The 16,449-nt window shown below is 42.0% G+C and overlaps 1 protein-coding gene across 1 annotated transcript; it reads left to right on the top strand.

Annotated features, from left to right (window-relative positions):
• Window positions 1-1,966: 1,966 nt before the first annotated feature.
• Window positions 1,967-15,776, top strand: hyou1 (hypoxia up-regulated 1). Its single transcript, XM_036525557.1, has 24 exons — window positions 1,967-2,204; window positions 3,775-3,847; window positions 4,924-5,017; window positions 5,706-5,784; window positions 5,941-6,095; window positions 6,425-6,501; window positions 6,622-6,803; window positions 6,920-7,035; window positions 7,329-7,515; window positions 8,139-8,273; window positions 8,793-8,875; window positions 8,980-9,112; window positions 9,402-9,589; window positions 9,877-10,015; window positions 10,174-10,231; window positions 10,467-10,543; window positions 10,690-10,866; window positions 11,077-11,264; window positions 11,354-11,441; window positions 11,585-11,841; window positions 12,515-12,599; window positions 12,955-13,225; window positions 13,354-13,464; window positions 13,994-15,776. The coding sequence occupies exons 2-24, from the start codon at window positions 3,784-3,786 to the stop codon at window positions 14,041-14,043; spliced, it is 2,994 nt and encodes a 997-aa protein (XP_036381450.1). The 5' UTR covers window positions 1,967-2,204; window positions 3,775-3,783; the 3' UTR covers window positions 14,044-15,776.
• Window positions 15,777-16,449: the final 673 nt, after the last annotated feature.

Genomic DNA, 16,449 nt, shown 5'->3' with positions numbered 1-16,449 from the left:
TCAAGTTGTTTAGTTTTAATTTAGTTAAAATTGTGGTATATTCTACAGACTATTGCATGCGCAGAGCAAATTTCGGAGTGGGGGCTGTTGTAATTTTAGAGCACGTGTTATGATCAGGTGGGCTGGAGGGTTATCAAGGCGCTATTCAACAAATTGAATATGGCTGCCCACGCAGTGTGCACTTAATCCTGCTGGATCCCTGAGAACTCATGCTGTAGTTCTGTTGTACAGATAATGTGACGCTTCCCCTCACACGTGGACCCATGCCCTCTTCAGCCATGCCGTACACTCTCCATGTTGATGTTGAAGGGTTTGCGTTTATCAAGGCTTAGTTGCTATATATAAAATGAGAATATTGATATGAGAATTACTGAGCTGGCCAGCTCGGTGCAGAAAGCTTACATTAACCACTGCGGTGTGCTAAAAAAAACTTCCAGCACAGAGCCAAGCCACCATTTGCAATTATTCTCTACTGTAAGGAAATGCCTGACATGTATAAAGCTGTTTATAAAAAGTATGAGCAAAGTATGTCTTCAAATAAGAACAAACCTCAAAGGCCACAAATGCATCAGGGCGCTCCAAAAGTTTTAATGTGATGCCAAGATTCTGACTGTGTCCTGTGTATATGTGAAACTGACAAATCTACATAAGATATATGAGCAGACACATAAACACGCAAAAAGATTGACTACTTAATTTAAAAATATATTAATGAAATGAAAAATATGAATTAGAAATGTTTCTTGTGTTTGAATCTTTATATTAAAAAAATTAGGTGATAATGAAAGAAAATGTGAGAGGATCATGCCAAAGTCAGTCAGATTTCACACACTGACCTTAAACCTTTGGAAACCTTATCAACTGAAATAGGGTTGTTTATCAAAATAATCATAATGTTGCTTGTGTCAGGGCAGCCCTTGAAACTACCTCAAGGACAAGCTCAGTACAGAATGAAAGGACTATATAGCACATACCGGATAGAAAATTTTAAAACAGCAATACTATTTCTCAGCTCAATGTTATATTTTTACATCAGGTGTATTGTCAAATGTTGTCACATATTTTAGAAGACCATGCAAAATGGATTCATTAACTGATTTCAAAATTAATCAGCTCATGTATTAGTCTAGCCAAACTTATTACAGCTTCCTACCATTCAAAATCAGCTTTACAAAACATGTGTCTTCAACAGTGTGTCCAAATTCACTTTTTAAAATCAGAAATGACCTGTTTGATAAACTTCACTCTGTAGTGGGAATCCATATAATCCATATATGTATGGTATTTCTCTTTCTTTTGATACCTCTCAATTTTTCAATCTGTTCTCTTGTATTTCTGTGCAGTGTACTCAATTTCCATATCTCCCTACTTTGGGCCCAACACCTCTATCTTATCATAGATACCATTAGGAGCAATCTTACATCGGGCCAGTGTGTTCTCAAAATATGCAATCCAGTGGCTCCACCAGCCTTCACAAGTTTGATGCCAATATGTCTGTTAAACGTAACTATATATGCACATACTGAATCTTTTATGCATATCTCAGGTTATTGATCAGACAATTAAAATACATTTTATCCACCAGTTTGTTAATAACTATACACCAATAATCATATTAGTTTTTCCAAAATGTTCCATTTTTAGAGGAAAAAAGAAATAAAATTAAATGTCGTGCAGCTCTTCTAACCCATAATCCAACATTGTCCCCATTCATATTAGAGAAGTTACGTAGAAACAGACTACAGCCCAACAATCGTCGCACGCCATACATCATGGCACTGCGCTAACAATCACGCCCACCGATTGAACGTGGACCAATCAAACAAAGACAAACGCATGCGGTATGGAACGTGGACCTATCAGTGCCAGCCATTCAGAAACCAAGGAGGCGGGTCCAGCAGGTCACAGGGGCAACGCGTAAGTTACGGAACAACGGGTAGAGTGGATCCAATGAGATCACGCCGCGTTCCGGGCCCTATGGTGAGAACAAGCCGGCGACTGCAAGCGAAAAGCAAGAAATTCTGCATAACCTAGCGTAACCAGAGAGTATATGCAAAGTCAGACACGCACGACGGAAGGCACATTGCAGCGCAAATAAATCAAATACAAAGTAGCCAGATACAAGCTTGGAACAGCTCACAAAGTATTTTCGGTGCTATTTTCTTGCGTACACAGCGTGGTGGTTTGCTAGCTGCTAGCGAAAGGTAAGTTCTGCTGTTCTGTTGGTAAGTTAGGTACGCACAGAGTATTGCTTGTGAGCTGTTAATAAGTGGACTTCGTCTTAATTGTAATGGCCATCTACAAGAGCAGATATGGTGTATAAATAGTTTGCAAGCTTGATAACTAACAAGCCAGTCTAGACTGAAGAATCCTAAATTTACTAACCAGTTACATGTAGTGTACATTTACCTTGCTAGCGAGCTAGCTAGGTGAATGCTAGGTCTATCCCAGGAAGTCAACAACGCGTGTGCTTTTGAATCTCTATGAAGCGGTGCGTGTTACTTGATACTCCACTTGCGCTAGCTAACAGTCAGTTGGAAAGCGCATACTGAAGTGGTTGATGGTTTGTGGGTACCATGTCTTTATCTACATTGGAACCTGGTTGTTCTAATGGGGAGAGCCCCCTGCCTGTTTTTTGTTGTTTCATATGTGGTCAAGAAATGGCATCACCCATAGCCATGCACACGTCACTCTCAGAGCGCAGGGGCTGGAAATTTCTGCGCTCGTTCATTTGAATGACTCTGGCAAGCAAGAGTGAACCAAATTGACCGGTGTCTGGGCAATAGAAACCAATGTCACGCTCAGCATCATTCATTTGTATTGTGTGACAATGTATATTCTGTCAGCGTCGACGCCCGAAGTCACTGATGTATCCGTTCTGAGCTCCAGATCAGCTAGATGCCAGGATATCATTGGAGTGACTTGTACCTGAATTGACTGTACGGGCTCGCTAATCTGTCTGGCACAGACAATTGCAATTACTGCCACGTGTGGAGGTGCTCTTGCACACGCTTATGGGAGGGTCCAATAGGTGTAGTTCACGTTACGTGATCAGGGAACATACATAGTCTAACTTAATACGTATTGGCGGTGAGGTGTCACTTGGCACCGTATTTTCTTTAATCATTGGCGATGGATACACACGCTTTTTGATTCCGGCTTCTGTGGCCTTGAGGCTTAAGCGGACATGGGATTATTTCCGTTCTCGACTCTTCCGCTCTTGACACCAACGGCAGAGTAATGTGAATATCAAAACATTGTTTTAAATGTAATGTACAGTACAACGACGAGCGGGCGCATGAAGATTATTCCATCTGCAGTGTTAATAGGTTTAAATGCAAGAGTGCGATTTCCTTTACTGTCAGGTGCCTTTGCTTGGTGTTAAATTAGGCAGAGTCAGTCATCATTCGTTTGGATGATGCTGTTATCTAGATTCTAGAGTGATGTGTAAATTCCAGAACGCATTTATGTTGCTCAGCTGTTGCATGAGCAACTGTAAATCTACTGTATTTTCAATTTACAGTCTCAGTTCATGTCTCCACCAACAAAGTAATGAGTTGAACCGGGTCTTTTAATGCAGTCTCCTTTGTTGGCATTCAGTGTTATTGTTGAAGCTTTCTTTCATTCATTCCTCCTTTAGGGTAATGTAGGGTAAAACAAGTTATTATTTGGATTAATGTGCTTGAAATATTGCACACTTTGTTGCACAGATTTCACACCTTCTCCGGGGGCACTGGTTAAATTAGATTGTGATTATGCACTTTTTTCTTACAGGCAGCAACGATGAGGGGGATGCTGACTCTCTGGGCACTTATGTGCTTTCTTATGCTCCTTCCTTCTCATACAGGTAACTGTACTCCTTAAACAGAGCGGTCACATTTATCCACTCATCAAAAGGCAACGTCACATAGGGCTGAATCAGTCTTTGCTCAATTCCAAATCTATTTCTTTGTGTGCCGAATAAGATTGAGTCAGGTATCTGCTCCTGCACATCCATCCAGGACTCCGGTTCGAAGCAGAACTGTTTATGTGAATTAATTTCACGGTGGCTTCAGCAGTTTAGTAGTTCTATATCGATGTCTAATTCTCCTTTGGTGATGACACTAGTAGTGATTGGCCAGAGTCCCCAGGATTTAGGGGCACTTTGTTGCTGATTAACACCTGGTTCATCCAGATAATTACTCAAACAACAAAGAGTAGGGGTAGAATATAAATTGGCAAACCTTGCAGCCCTAGAGGATTGGCGTTGTCCATCTATGGTATAGAGCAGAGATGATTAATTAGCCAAATCTAAGCACAACAATTGGCATTTTTACTTCCTTTGTAACGAACAGAACCAGCAGATATCGAGACCAAAAAGATTAATCGGATGCCTAAACACAATAGATAATTCCAGAAGTGATGTGGCCTGCACCGCATTGTCAAGGAAGACAAATAATTTACTACTTCTATAAATAAATAAACATGACGGGGAAAAGATGAGCATTTCTTAACTGAAGGTGTGTTTAAATGCTGACTGAGCCTCAAAGAAAAGCAACGTGTTCACCCTTTATTCTCTGTGGGTTTTTTAAAAAAATTCTATACACTGCGTAAATGATTTGTCTTTTTTGAAATACAGCAGCATCAAATAATGCTTCAAACATTAAAGGACAGCATTTTCATTTTGGCCTTATGGAAGGCTTTTGCAGAAGACTGATTCCATAGTGCACACATTGATTTAAAGCCATGAAAATTACTTTTGAATGCAGCCATTTTCCATAATGCCTTAACAAAAATAGGTGCAGATATGTGGGCCTGAAATGTATATAAAATACCTAATATATTTATATACAGAACATAAAATCTGCATTATGAAGTGGCAGTCCAAGCAAAATTGGTATCCCTTTTTAGTTTTGCAACCTAACTGCATTTTTTTGTATACAGATTCAGTAGCCGTGATGTCAGTTGACTTGGGCAGTGAGTGGATGAAAATGGCTATAGTTAAACCTGGTGTGCCGATGGAGATTGTCCTGAACAAGTAAGCACTTCTTTATTCACTGATGCTAGTTATTATATTCAGCAGTGTTTTTCTATAAGCAGGTGGGTGTGATTGTCACTGTGTTCTATGAGGTGATGTCATAGCCAGCAAGTGAAACGATACGTTATATCTCAGATATAACATGAAGAAAAATGTCTTATGACTGACTTTATTGACATATGTGATGTAACAGTTTAAAAGGAGGCTGATTTAACAGTACATGATTGTCATTTGGCAGACGCTCTTATCTAGAGCGACATACACAGTGTATCTAATAAAGTGGCATGAAACCTCCACATATCCAATTGTATAAAACACTAAAATAACTGCAGTTACATATGTGGGAGTATAAGAGAGACGAAAGATCACACTTGGGTGGGGGGTTTAAGGTGTAGCCATATTCTGTGATGTCAGCCAGCTCAGCATTGAGACTGGGTATCCATAACATGTGTTAAAGCATTATAGGAAGTTGTTTAGTGACAAGGCATTGATAGCCCCTTCTTATGAAATATATGTCTAGTTTTGATCCTTTAATTAAAAAGAACTACCTGCTAAAGAAGTTTGTGTGGCCTGGTGAGTCCTATAACCATTGTTCAACCTGATGGTAATAAGCTTCACATTCCCAGACACATGTGTAGCCCACTGTATAAGTTATTTGGACTTTGCCCATTGTTTTTGTTTGATGCAGGGAGTCCAGGAGGAAAACACCGGTGGCCGTGTGTTTGAAGGAAAATGAGCGCCTGTTTGGAGATGGAGCCCTGGGAGTGGTAAACATGTCTCTCATTATTTTGTCATTATAAAAGCATATCAGCTCTGTAGAAACACTACACCGTCTATTTCCATGTGAACGGTAAAAGTAGATGTTTGTGTATTATAGAGCCATGGCTTAAATAGTTTTTTTTTCTTTTGTAATTCCCATTCAGTCTGTCAAGAACCCCAGGGTCGTGTACAGGTATCTCCAGGACCTCATGGGAAAACGGCATGATAACCCGATGGTGGCGCTGTATCAGAAACGCTTCCCCGAGCATAATTTGGAGAAAGACGAGAGCCGGGGCACGGTTTTCTTCAAGAACTCAGAGTGAGTCTAACTTTGCTCTCTTCATTAACAGCCCTATGTGGCAATTTAAGATTGCGTAAGGCTTTCTGATGTTCTTTTTCTCTCTGTGGTGTTGTCCTGATTAGGGTGGTACTTCCCCTAATCTAAAATGTCATTATCTGAGGTTTGGACTTTAAGGAGTTCATTGTTTGTAATGTTTTTTGTTTTTTGGTGAGGCAGTTTACATTAACTACATGAACAAAATGTTTTGCTTCTGAGAGAGGCAGAGTTAAGGCCATATAGGTTCCTGACGCTCTTGCAGGAAGCTCTCAGTGATTCCCATTTAGCACCACATGCTCTTTGTCCTGCAGAGAGATGCAGTTCACGCCAGAGGAGGTCTTGGGGATGGTTTTGAACTACTCTCGTGTCCTGGCACAGGACTTTGCAGGTTTGTGGCTTGTCAGGTTATATGTGCTCCCTTTACCTTAATATTAACTGACCAGACATGCACATGTAGTACACAGCAGTCCTTGTCTTTTAATTCTGCTGGTTTCTTTTTCATCTACAGAACAACCTATCAAAGATGCTGTGATCACCGTTCCAGCATTTTTCAATCAGGCAGAGCGCAGGACGGTCCTGCAGGCTGCCCAGATGGCGGGTCTTAAGGTCCTTCAGCTCATTAACGACAACGCGGCTGTAGCTTTGAACTATGGGGTCTTCAGGAGGAAAGACATCAACAGCACAGCTCAGGTGCCACTGGAAAACAAACAAATGCTGCTTTAACAGCAGCTCAGTCCACCTTGTTCTCTGATAGTTGCACAGGAATATGCCCTAACGGCACACTGTCCTTGTGTTGTTGCCTGCAGAACGTGATGTTTTATGACATGGGTTCAGGCAGTACGGTGGCCACCATTGTCACATACCAGACTGTGAAGACCAAGGACTCTGGCACACAGCCTCAGCTGCAGATCCGTGGAGTGGGGTGAGTCACAGGCCCCCACCCGTAAAATCATCTCTCCCCAGAGGAGATGTGATACGTGCTTCTTTTAAAAGGAAAAAACAAAGGCTTTGGCAAATGGTCACTTACCTTTGTGCTGGGTCACAGAACATTGTGTGACCAGCCACAGCCCTTGTTTTGAGTTCAGGCAGACATTTATTTGTGCTTTGTGTTTTGAAGATGGATCAGCATTCCTTACAGTCCTCCTGTTAGATCATTGTCATTGAGTGGTGAATTGTGGGTGAGTGTAACTGAAAGACTGCCTGTGTGTGTTGCAGGTTTGACCGCACGCTGGGTGGGTTTGAAATGGAACTGAGGCTGCGGGACCACCTGGCCAAACAATTCAATGATCTGAAGAAGACCAAGAAGGATGTACGGGAGAATGCCCGGGCTATGGCCAAGCTCCTGAAAGAAGCTCAGAGGGTTAAGACCGTGCTCAGTGCCAACGCAGAGCACATGGCCCAGGTGAAGAACTGGCTCTGTGTGTTTACAGTTGGGAAATGTTAACCATGATGGTAGTAATAAACCTTTATTCATCGCCTCATACAGGGCACTCAAAACACTTTCCATCTAATAGAAAATAAACTGAGGATATTTAAATGACCACACACAAAAATTTGCTAAGGGGACGCAAATGAAACGCTGTTCTTAAGACCTGATCACCTGTTGTGATATACATGTGGACATAAGAACTGAGAGGTACTCGGATGCTAGGCTGTATAATGCCTAAGATTAGTAAAACCACAAAATTCCAGTCCCAGAAGCTACTGGTAACCAGTGTGAGGAGTAATTTGTGACCTATTTGTTCTGCGTGAAAGTATAATAGCAGAATTTTGTTCCAGCTTTTGGTGGGGAAAAAATGCATGGCCATTTAGACTCCATTGAAGACAGTTATTTATTGTCCTTGCTGTTAGGTTAAGAAAATTACAGGAAGGCTTGATCTGACAATCATTTAATCAATTTCTATGTCCTGTTGGCAAAGCACAAGAGAGCAGCGTCTCTGTCAGACAGCACAGCTTTGACGGCATAACTGTGTGTTGAGATCCAGACGTTCGTAAGCCTTACCTGGGTTCATGTATTCCCTGTAGGTGGAGGGACTTCTAGATGACATAGACTTCAAGGTGAAGGTGACTCGAGCTGAGTTTGAGATGCTGTGCAGCGACCTGTTCGACAGGGTTCCAGGGCCCGTCCAGGACGCGCTCAGCTCCGCTGAAATGTCCATGGTGAGTTTTTCCAGGTCCCTTTTGATGAGAATAGGCATCTGCAGCCCACCCAGTTTAATCGTTTTTCCTACATTATCATTACATTACCCTGTCATCATTTAGCAGGCACTCTTATCCATAGCAAGGGTATTTAATAAAGTGGCATGAAAAGTTGTACAAACAGGACACTATGAACCATGTATGAACATGATGTACAATCCTATGTACATGATAGAGGGACAATACTATTCCAAAGTACTGCATATATATTTACACATCAGGGGAACAAAAGATCACACCTGGGTAAGGGGGGCTGAGGTGTAGCCTTAGATGGATCTTCAGTCTGCAGTGGAAGATAGCCATTATCTCTGCTGTTTTGACCACACGAGGAAGCTCCACATTCCTTATAACCTATTCCGTGCTTTGGTGGTGGTGGACTATACATTATGTTGAAAATAGGTTTGGTGGATAATTGCATGAACACATAAGAAAGAAACTTATTTAACTTTAGTTTAACTCAGTCTTCCCTTGTGTGTCCAGGATGAGATTGAGCAGGTCATCTTGGTTGGGGGAGCGACACGGGTTCCCAAAGTCCAGGAGGTCCTTCTGAAAGCTGTGGGAAAGTATGTTGTGACTGGATTTTTAAAGAGGATGTTTTCTGTGCTCAAAGTCGTCCTCAGTGCTCTGTGTGGAGTGAGTTTTTCATGCTGGTCTGCCGTCTCTGCAGAGAGGAACTGGGGAAGAACATCAACGCAGACGAGGCTGCTGCCATGGGCGCAGTGTACCAGGCGGCCGCCCTCAGCAAGGCCTTCAAGGTCAAGCCTTTCCTGGTGCGAGACGCTGCCATGTTTCCTATTCAGGTGAGGAAGCTGGGGGGTGGCCTACTGGCAGGAGAACCGGGCTGCTAGTGGAATTTTGCAGATTCAAATTATGTGTGGGACATGACTGTTGCACCTTTTGAGCAAAACACTATTGCGCTGCTTGCTTCAGTAAAAATTTGCAGCTGTATAAAGTTTTACATGTTAAATGAAAGCTTGTCCGTTTTGGTAAGGGCAGCTAGCAAATAATTGAATACCGTAAGAGAAGGTGATGTTACCTTCCTCTAAACACAATGGTGTGTGAATTCTATCCTGCCATGATCTTCGCCAGGTGGAGTTCACCCGGGAAACGGAGGAGGAGGATGGGGTGAAGAGCCTCAAGCACAACAAGCGTATCCTGTTTCAGAGGATGGCCCCCTACCCCCAGCGCAAGGTCATTACCTTCAACCGCTACACGGACGACTTCGTCTTCGCTGTCAACTACGGCGACCTCTCCTTTCTCAGTGAGCAAGACCTCAGGTAATTATTCCAGAAAAGAAAGTACACCTGCTTCCTGTTGAAGAACATAGGTTGAATGATGAGAGCAGGTCATTCAGGCCATTCTGGGCTTGCCATTTTGCACATTGCTCGGAGTGCATCTACAACTGTGTCAGGCCTAGAGATTTATTTCCCAACCCATTGCAATAACCTTTATACAGATGTGTTTAGGTACTACCAGCAAACCCCTGGGTTTGCCAATGAGTGCAGCTCCACGTGAGAGAATTTTCTTGAATGTGGCACAAAACCGCTACCCTTCTCTTTGTCAGTGCATTTGGCTCTCTGAATCTGACCGCGGTCAAGCTGACGGGGGTTGGCACCAGCTTTAAGAAGCATGCGGACGCTGAATCAAAGGGCATCAAGGCTCATTTCAACATGGATGAGAGTGGCGTTTTGATTTTGGACAGGGTGAGTCCCACACCGGTGTCTCTGGAATCCTTTTCTGAAACAAAAAGGGGGGGGGGGGGTTCCCAAAGGAAAAAGGAGTTGACAAATTAAGCTTTTCCTTGAGCACTAAATGATTGTTGTTGGTTTTTTTTTTCATAAAAATAATGCATTTGCTTCAGGTGGAGTCTGTTTTTGAGACGATAGTGGAAGAAAAAGAGGAGGAGTCCACTTTGACAAGTGAGTGTAGATTGTGTTTCAATCCTTCCGTGCTGGAGTTCGCCAGATTCAAACCTCTTCTAACCACTGTTTTTGGAAGTTTTTGAGCAGTTTTAAAATGGACTTGTACAACAGTATCATTAATAACTTTCTAGTACTTTGTGTTTTGCTTCTTAAATTTAAAATTTGGCAGGTTTTTGTCATCAGTTTTGATATCATGTTCCTTTTAATTTGCTATCTGTCATCATTTTTTAAGAGCTCGGAAACACAATTTCAAGCCTGTTTGGAGGAGGGAGCTCAGAACCCGCTGCAAATGCATCAGAACCTGTTCAGGTAAAGCTACCAAATGTCTATTTCCATTCATTTCATGGTATGACTCAAGTAACAGTCATTCAAATGTGTTCTTGTACTGTAATGTTGCACTTGGCATCTTTTGTGAATCTACGTCCTGCTCCTGTCCCTCTTAACCATAAAATAAGGATGAAGAAGAGGTCCCACCAGAGACTGGAAAAGAGGAAGACGATCAGGCCCAGAAGGAAGACAAATCCCCCCCAGAAGAGAAGCAGGAATCTAGGGAGAAAACTGAGAGTGAATCCCAGGCTGAGGAGAAGGAAAAGGCAGAGGGCGAGAAAGTTAATGATAATGCAGATTCTGAGGTAAGAAAGAGGACGGTTTGTGCAGCAGTATTTCCCCATCGATTGAAATAAGTTATGCTGTGGAGAGGGTGTATATAGAACAAATGGACAAGGGTTGGTGAGCCTGAGAATGGGCTGGAGTGGCCTGTGTTAGAGTGGTTCACTAGGATTAGCTCTCTTAGTGTGGCTTTATCATGCAAGACGATTGAAGGCTTGGCTCTGTTACAACAGGATGGAAAGGAGGGAGCAAAGCCTCAGGAAAAGAAGACTGATGAGGAAGGAGGGAAGACCGAGGAAAAGAAGGAGGAAACTGCCAAACCCCAAAAGAGGACCAAGATTTCAGAAGAAATTGGAGTGGAGCTCCAAGTGAACGATGTGCTGGACCCAAGCTCAGAACAGATTGAGGCCTCCAAGAAGAAGTAAGTTTGAATGCATATTTTTTTGGGGAGTGCTGAAGTGCTTTGGAAGGAGGCAATCTGTTGATGTATTAAACGAAAATTCCTCTCAGGCTGCAAGACCTTACTGACAGAGATCTGGAGAAACAAGAGAGAGAAAAGACCTTGAACAGTCTGGAGGCGTTCATCTTCGAGACACAGGTAAGGTTTGATTCACACATGCTTTGCTGTATCTGTGTCTGCCAACATGCTCCCAGAATGGCAACCCCATTGATTTCCTTGACTTGGCCATCTGAGACCCACCAGGCATTACACTGACACATGCCGTGGTTCCCTCCTCCCAGGACAAGCTGTACCAGGATGAGTACCTGACAGTGGTAACCGAGGAGGAGAAGGAGCAAATTTCGGGCAAACTGAGCGAGGCCTCCAACTGGATGGATGAGGAGGGATACACTGCAGGCACCAAAGAGCTGAAGGAGAAGCTGGCCGAGCTGAAGAAGCTGTGCAAGTCCATGTTCTTCAGGGTGGAGGAGCGCAGGAAATGGCCTGACCGCCTGGCTGCCCTCGACAGCATGCTCAACCACTCTGCCTTCTTCCTCAAGTAAGTCTGCATCACCGCCAAGGTAGTTCCCACGGTGCCTTCCAGTAAGTCTGTAACTGTTAAATTTAAATGCACTTTTCAGGAATAAATGTTTGGCCAGACAGTGCATTTCAGTGCACACACTCATAGTCCGAAGTAAAATGAATACAACTTAACCATTAAACGGTTGAAATTGAATGTCATTCTCTGCATCCTCAAATTAATCTCTTCCCTGTTTGTTTCTTTTGTAAAGATACACCTTCAGGCAATTAAAGAATCCACCCTGTCATCAGTTAGCTAGATGTATATTTTGGTGACAAACATTAAGTTTGCACTTAAACAACTAACGTTTTTGGTGTTCAGCTAACACTGACATAGTTCACTGATAGTTCACAAATTTAAGAAGGATTGAGATGGATTTTTTTGGCTGGTGTGACTAACACCATTACTTTCCACAGGGGAAAAGAAATGTCAGGAGTGACACAGCATCCGGTGGACTTTATTTTAGGCAGTGCAGAATGGCATTTTGTACTGCATTATGACTGAAAATAACTATTAAAATGATTTGCCTGCTAGTTATACTGATATTTCTGTGGATTTGAGGATTAAGTCTGCAAATATCAAGTCCTTCTCCCTTGGTTGAATTGTTTTGTCATTTTTACTTGATGAGCCATTTATTTCTGAACTCATATAGGAGTGCTAAACTCATTCCAGAAGATGAGCAAATATTTACGGACGTGGAGCTGAAGACACTGGAGAAAGTTATCAATGAGACCACGGTATGTAACTGTATTGTATGTGAACAAAACATATATTCAGCCTTTCTTTTGTGTTGGATTGCTTTAAGAGAATTCCAGTTAACTACTGTTGAATAGGGGCAGCAGTGTGGTGCAATGGTAAGGGGCAGGATTTGCAACCAGAAGGTTGCTGATTTGGGCAAGGTGCTTAGCCCAGAAAAAATGTAACCTACTATATAAGTCACTCTGGATAAGAGTATTTGCTAAGTGACAATAATGTAATGAATGTGACTCTGAAGTTCAGTAACATTCGGTTCCTTTAATTGAGGAATGACCGGTGTATTGTGCGGCTTATGGCAGTAAAGTAATCGTCAGCATGCCCTCTTCTCCGCCACAGACATGGAAGAACGAGACGGTGGCCGAGCAGGAGAAGCGACCCTCCACAGAGAGGCCCGTTCTACTATCCAAAGACATAGAGGCCAAACTGGCCCTGCTGGACCGTGAGGTGAACTACCTGCTGAACAAGGCCAAGTTTGCCAAGCCCAAGCCCAAGCCCAAGCCCAAGGATAAGAACAGTACCAGCGCAGAAGGCAGCAAAGCCAACAGCACTGAGGCTGACTCAGAGAAGGTCATCCCGCCCAAGGAGTCCTCCACTGAGAAAGCCACAGGTAAATCCATGCCCACCCTCTCCTTCTCTAGCCCTTCTCTCCTTCTCCTCCTCACTTTGCTTACAGGCCAGCTTTATAATCCTAGACTGAAGGAATGTTTTTTTTTTTTTTAATATTTTTCAAAACAGAAGCCCCTGAGGAGGTGAAGCCGGGTGAAGAGCCACTCTCTGATGAGAATGCTGGAAAGGAGTCAGAAACCAATAGCCAATCAGAACCCTCAGAGGAAACATCAAACACAGGTAGGTCTGTCACAGGAGCATGCCAAGTCCTCAGTCCTCAGTTCTCTGGGAAGCCTGCATCTTCATTCTGACTATGTACTGTGTAATTCCCCCTCAGGAAAGAGTAGGCCCATCCCACCATCGCAACCTTTGCATTAACATGCCATTCAAAGGAATGATCACTTTCTGAAAACCAGATGAATTAAAATCACACACAGTGCAGCATCTGTCTAGGATCTGAAAGCAAGTTGGGTTCATTTCAAGTGAATTGCATCGCTAGCCTTTTGCTTACAGAATACTTAAACAGGCCCAGATAATAAGATTAAAGTGGACAGTAACATGTATTCACTGGCGTTTGGTATATTGCGTGCCTGTGCCGGAGGGTCATGACATTTTCTGTACAGTAGTTGACATTTTAGCTCTTGCCATCTAATGATTCCCTTAGTCAATGAATACATCTTAAGCCATGTTGTGTATGTTGTTTTGTCAATGCATTGAGTTTCTTGAGGTGTGGAAATGTTTCTAATTAGTTTTTTCCTCTTGTTTGCAGAACCATCGGAAGACAAAAAATCAGAAAATCATTTAGGGGATGAATTATAACAGCTGGAACTCTTGGAAAAAATATCTCATTGTATTTATTGACAATGTTTAATTGTTCAAGTTTAATTTTCCCACCGCCCTCCCAACTAATTTAAACCAAAATGTGTCATTGGATCAGCTTGGAGAAGCCTTTAGATGTACATTATTTTTAGGGTTCTTCAATTTAATTACCTTCATTTTCTGTTAGTTCATTCTGTCCCTCTTCCCTCCAAGCAAAGAGCCAGTTAAGAAGAGCACTTAAGAGCCCATGAAAACCACAGAAGTGACTGTATCTGAAATCCATGAGAGAAAACTGGTTTTCTGCTATAATATACTTTTTTGCCTTTCTTACTTGGAAAATCATTCATTGTATCCCAAGATAGCATTTGTTTAATGGAGGTTTTGCAAAACTTCGAACCCCATCATGGAACATTTGATACACCCTTTCATAAACAGGGGCAGGGTTCAGGATCAATGAAAAGTGAAAATACCAAGTCAAAGGAAAGCACTTGAAAAGTAAAATACTCGTTGATGACATCCATCTGTAGGCCCAGCTCCAGTGGTGTCACTTTGAATGGTGCATAAACACAGGGGATTGTCTTAATTGTCAGACTGTTTAAACTTAAAGATATATCAGCTATTTGTATCAAATTATGGATTAATAGTGGGGATGTGGCACTTTAAATAGATTTGGAGGAATTCAGTACTGATATACCATGTGGCAGATGATCATGTGATCCAGACAATTGTGAAGTTTTTACTTGCAAGGAAGGGACTGTAGATCAATGTGGACTTCAAATGTATCCTGTGGGCTTTTTTTGTTTGTGGTGAGGATTTTTGGAATATGACTGATGAATATGGCCGAGTTATATGCCTTTTCAGTATGGACAAAGTGTGATTTTTGTTCCCTCAAGAAGGTCTACAGCAATGGACACACACACTCCTGAGCTTCATTGGATAAATTGACGCACAACATTTACAACACAGCTAGTGGGGTCTGAATTCCAGACCCAGAGTCTGTAGAGTATTCAGCTGGCTCTGGACTACACTTCCCATTAGCCCCTCTCTCAAATGTTGCACAATTGTTTACCTGTTAATCTCTCCCCAAGAGAGAAAGTAACACCCGTTGTGCAAATGTTGCTCTGAACTGCAGGAAGTGGGAATAATTTGACAAGCATTATGGAAAAAGAATTTGAGTAACATTTCAGGCATTCACTGCCATCTTACAGCTTAGTATGGCGAAATTTGAAATGTGAAGTACCTCTGACAAACCTTTTCAAGATTTAGTGTAGTTAAAACAGTTCTGTCTTCAACCTTTTCTACCCTTGTGTGCCCTTTCAGCTAAGCATGTAGAGGAGTCCAGTACATCACCAAAGGGTGTCAATGTGGTCAATGTGAAGACAATTTTGACAATTCTTTCCCCTCCAACTTAAAATCCTCAGTCTTACGGTTGAGAATATTTTGCATGATTATACACAGTTATGTTGTCTTTTATTGCGGAATTTTTTGGTTCAATACAGTACAGTACCGTTTGCCTTTTCAATCAGCAGTGTGCAATTAAAGGTCGACTGTGGTGTTTGTGAATTCCAAACAACGTCTTTCAGGACCAGCTGCCTGCACTGACTTCAGAAGATGACCAGGATTTCTCCCACATCCCCAGTGCTGCTCTTAAAAGCGTAACGCTTTGAAAACTCACTGCTGGTTCCTTGTGCTTCACACTGGTGCAGTGCTGTTTGTGGGAATAATGAGCTCATTGTGGGGGGGGGGGGGGGGTGATGGTGTTCTCATGTTTGGTTTCTAAAATGTTAATAAAGTCTCTCTTTTTTAAGTTTTATGCATTTTTAATATTGAAGGTCTTTGCGTCTATGCTGATGTTTCACTCCTGGGATTAATAGGGTACGAACAAGGTCCCAAAGGGTTATTGTAACACTCAATTGAGCAATTGTTTACTTTCGGTTTTTTCATGTTCTTAGGCTGAAACTAATGGTTATATTAATACCAGGTCCCAATGGAATTCGGTGTTCAATAGGAATTGTGTTTGAGAGTTGTTGGTTTGTCAGCCTATGGAATATCCTGAAAGAAACACAGATTTGTTGTTTTTAATCTGTGTTTCTCTTTCAGTAGCCTTTTGTAATTATTTTGGCTCACTTAGTTAAACCTGGCAGTCTGTACCTACTCTAGTGTTACTCTGGGCTGAGAGAAAAAGTTAGGAGAAAACAGATTCAATATATGAAGTAAAATAATGCACCTTATTAGAATTTTTTTTTTTTAACTTTTATTACAAATTTCATGCTTGAAAAGTGATTATATACACCAGTCCTGTAGCCATGTGATTTTAGACACCAGTTTTAAAAAGAAATTTTAGAAAAGGCTGTTGTGCATTCAACAGGAGTATTATAATGATACTTGAGTATTTATGATAGCATG

Source organism: Megalops cyprinoides, chromosome 3 (genome assembly GCF_013368585.1).
Source record: "Megalops cyprinoides isolate fMegCyp1 chromosome 3, fMegCyp1.pri, whole genome shotgun sequence".
In the NCBI taxonomy this organism is placed as follows: domain Eukaryota; kingdom Metazoa; phylum Chordata; class Actinopteri; order Elopiformes; family Megalopidae; genus Megalops; species Megalops cyprinoides.
The sequence above is the reverse complement of the archived record's forward strand: the minus strand, read 5'-3'. Positions and strand labels throughout refer to the sequence as shown.